The sequence below is a fragment of the Prenolepis imparis genome, unplaced genomic scaffold, assembly GCF_030444845.1.
Source record: "Prenolepis imparis isolate NDT839.2.m4 unplaced genomic scaffold, iyPreImpa1.0 SCAF_2, whole genome shotgun sequence".
NCBI lineage: Eukaryota > Metazoa > Arthropoda > Insecta > Hymenoptera > Formicidae > Prenolepis > Prenolepis imparis.
In genome coordinates this window covers 983,011-984,335 of record NW_028141160.1, presented here as the reverse complement: position 1 = coordinate 984,335, position 1,325 = coordinate 983,011, and the positions used below count along the sequence as shown (strand labels likewise).

The 1,325-nt window shown below is 31.8% G+C and overlaps 1 protein-coding gene across 1 annotated transcript in view; it reads left to right on the top strand.

Annotated features, from left to right (window-relative positions):
* LOC145948359 (uncharacterized) overlaps positions 1–1,004 on the top strand; it is a 2,292-nt gene extending 1,288 nt beyond the window's left edge. Inside the window, exon 2 of the mRNA XM_083058062.1 lies at positions 107–1,004. Within this exon, the coding sequence (XP_082914188.1) occupies positions 107–1,004 (898 nt within the window). The remainder of the gene's footprint in view (positions 1–106) is intronic.
* Positions 1,005–1,325: the final 321 nt, after the last annotated feature.

Here is a 1,325-nt window from a genome sequence, read left to right as displayed (position 1 = left end):
AAGCAGTGGTATCAACGCAGAGTACTGTAATTATCAGCTAATTCATTAAAACTAATTTTTTCATTCTTCATTTTTCATTCACTCATTGAAAACAGTTTTCAATAAGTTTCAAATTATTATTTAACAACACCTTACTTTTGGTGGATGTTGTAACGGAAGAAGAAGTACTTGAACAATTTGAGCGTAATCCTGCTACTAGTGTTAGAACAGTTTCGGATGAAATCGGAGTATCAAAATCAACGATATGGAACATTTTATCAAGAAATGCAATGTATCCATATCACGTGCAACGAGTTCAAGGACTTTCTGTTGCAGATTATGGTCCCCGTTTGCAATTTTGCCAATGGGTTGTAAACAGAATAGATGAAAATCCGAATTTTTGTGAAAATATTCTATTTACTGATGAAGCAGGCTTTGACCGAAATGGAATTTTTAACTATCACAACCTTCATGTATGGGCTTTAGAAAATCCTAAAGCAATTGATCAAAGAAGGCATCAACAACAGTTAAGTTGCACCGTATGGGCGGGTATTATTGGTGCCGAACTTATAGGGCCATATTTCTTTGAAGAGAGATTAAATGGTCAGAATTATGTACGATTTCTTAGAGAAGAGTTAGGCCACCTTCTTGAAAACGTCCCTTTAATAATACGACAAAACATGTGGTTCATGCATGATGGTGCACCTGCGCATTTTAGCCGTGTTGCCAGAGATCATTTGAATCGAAATTATGACCAGAGATGGATAGGGCGTGGAGGTCCGGTTGCCTGGCCCCCAAGATCACCAGACATGACTCCACTTGATTTTTATCTATGGGGTCATGTAAAGTCAATTGTTTACAGAAATGCACCCAATAATATTGCTGACTTAAGACAAAGAATAATTCATGGATTTGAAGAAATAAGGAGGGATCCAAATGTTTTTCAAAGAGTTCGGAATTCCTTTGATAGAAGAATAAGGGCCTGCATTCGTGCTGAAGGTGGTCATTTTGAACACCTTATTTAATTCGATTTAAATATCTGTTCATGTTTATACTTTAAAAATAATGTAATCGTATTTACAAATATTGAAAAATTGAAAAAAACTAAAAAAAATTAAAATTAAAAAAAATTAAAAATTAAAAATTAAAATTAAAAAAAATTAAAAATAAAAATTGAAAATTAAAAATTTAATAAAAATAACAAATAAAAATTAAAAAATAAAAATTTTTAATTTAAGAAAAAATTAAGAAAGAGGGATGCCAAGCGGACTACAAATTATGATTTTTTAAACATAAAAGTGGTTATAACTCGGAAACGACTTATTTCCGGACCTATGTTTATATAA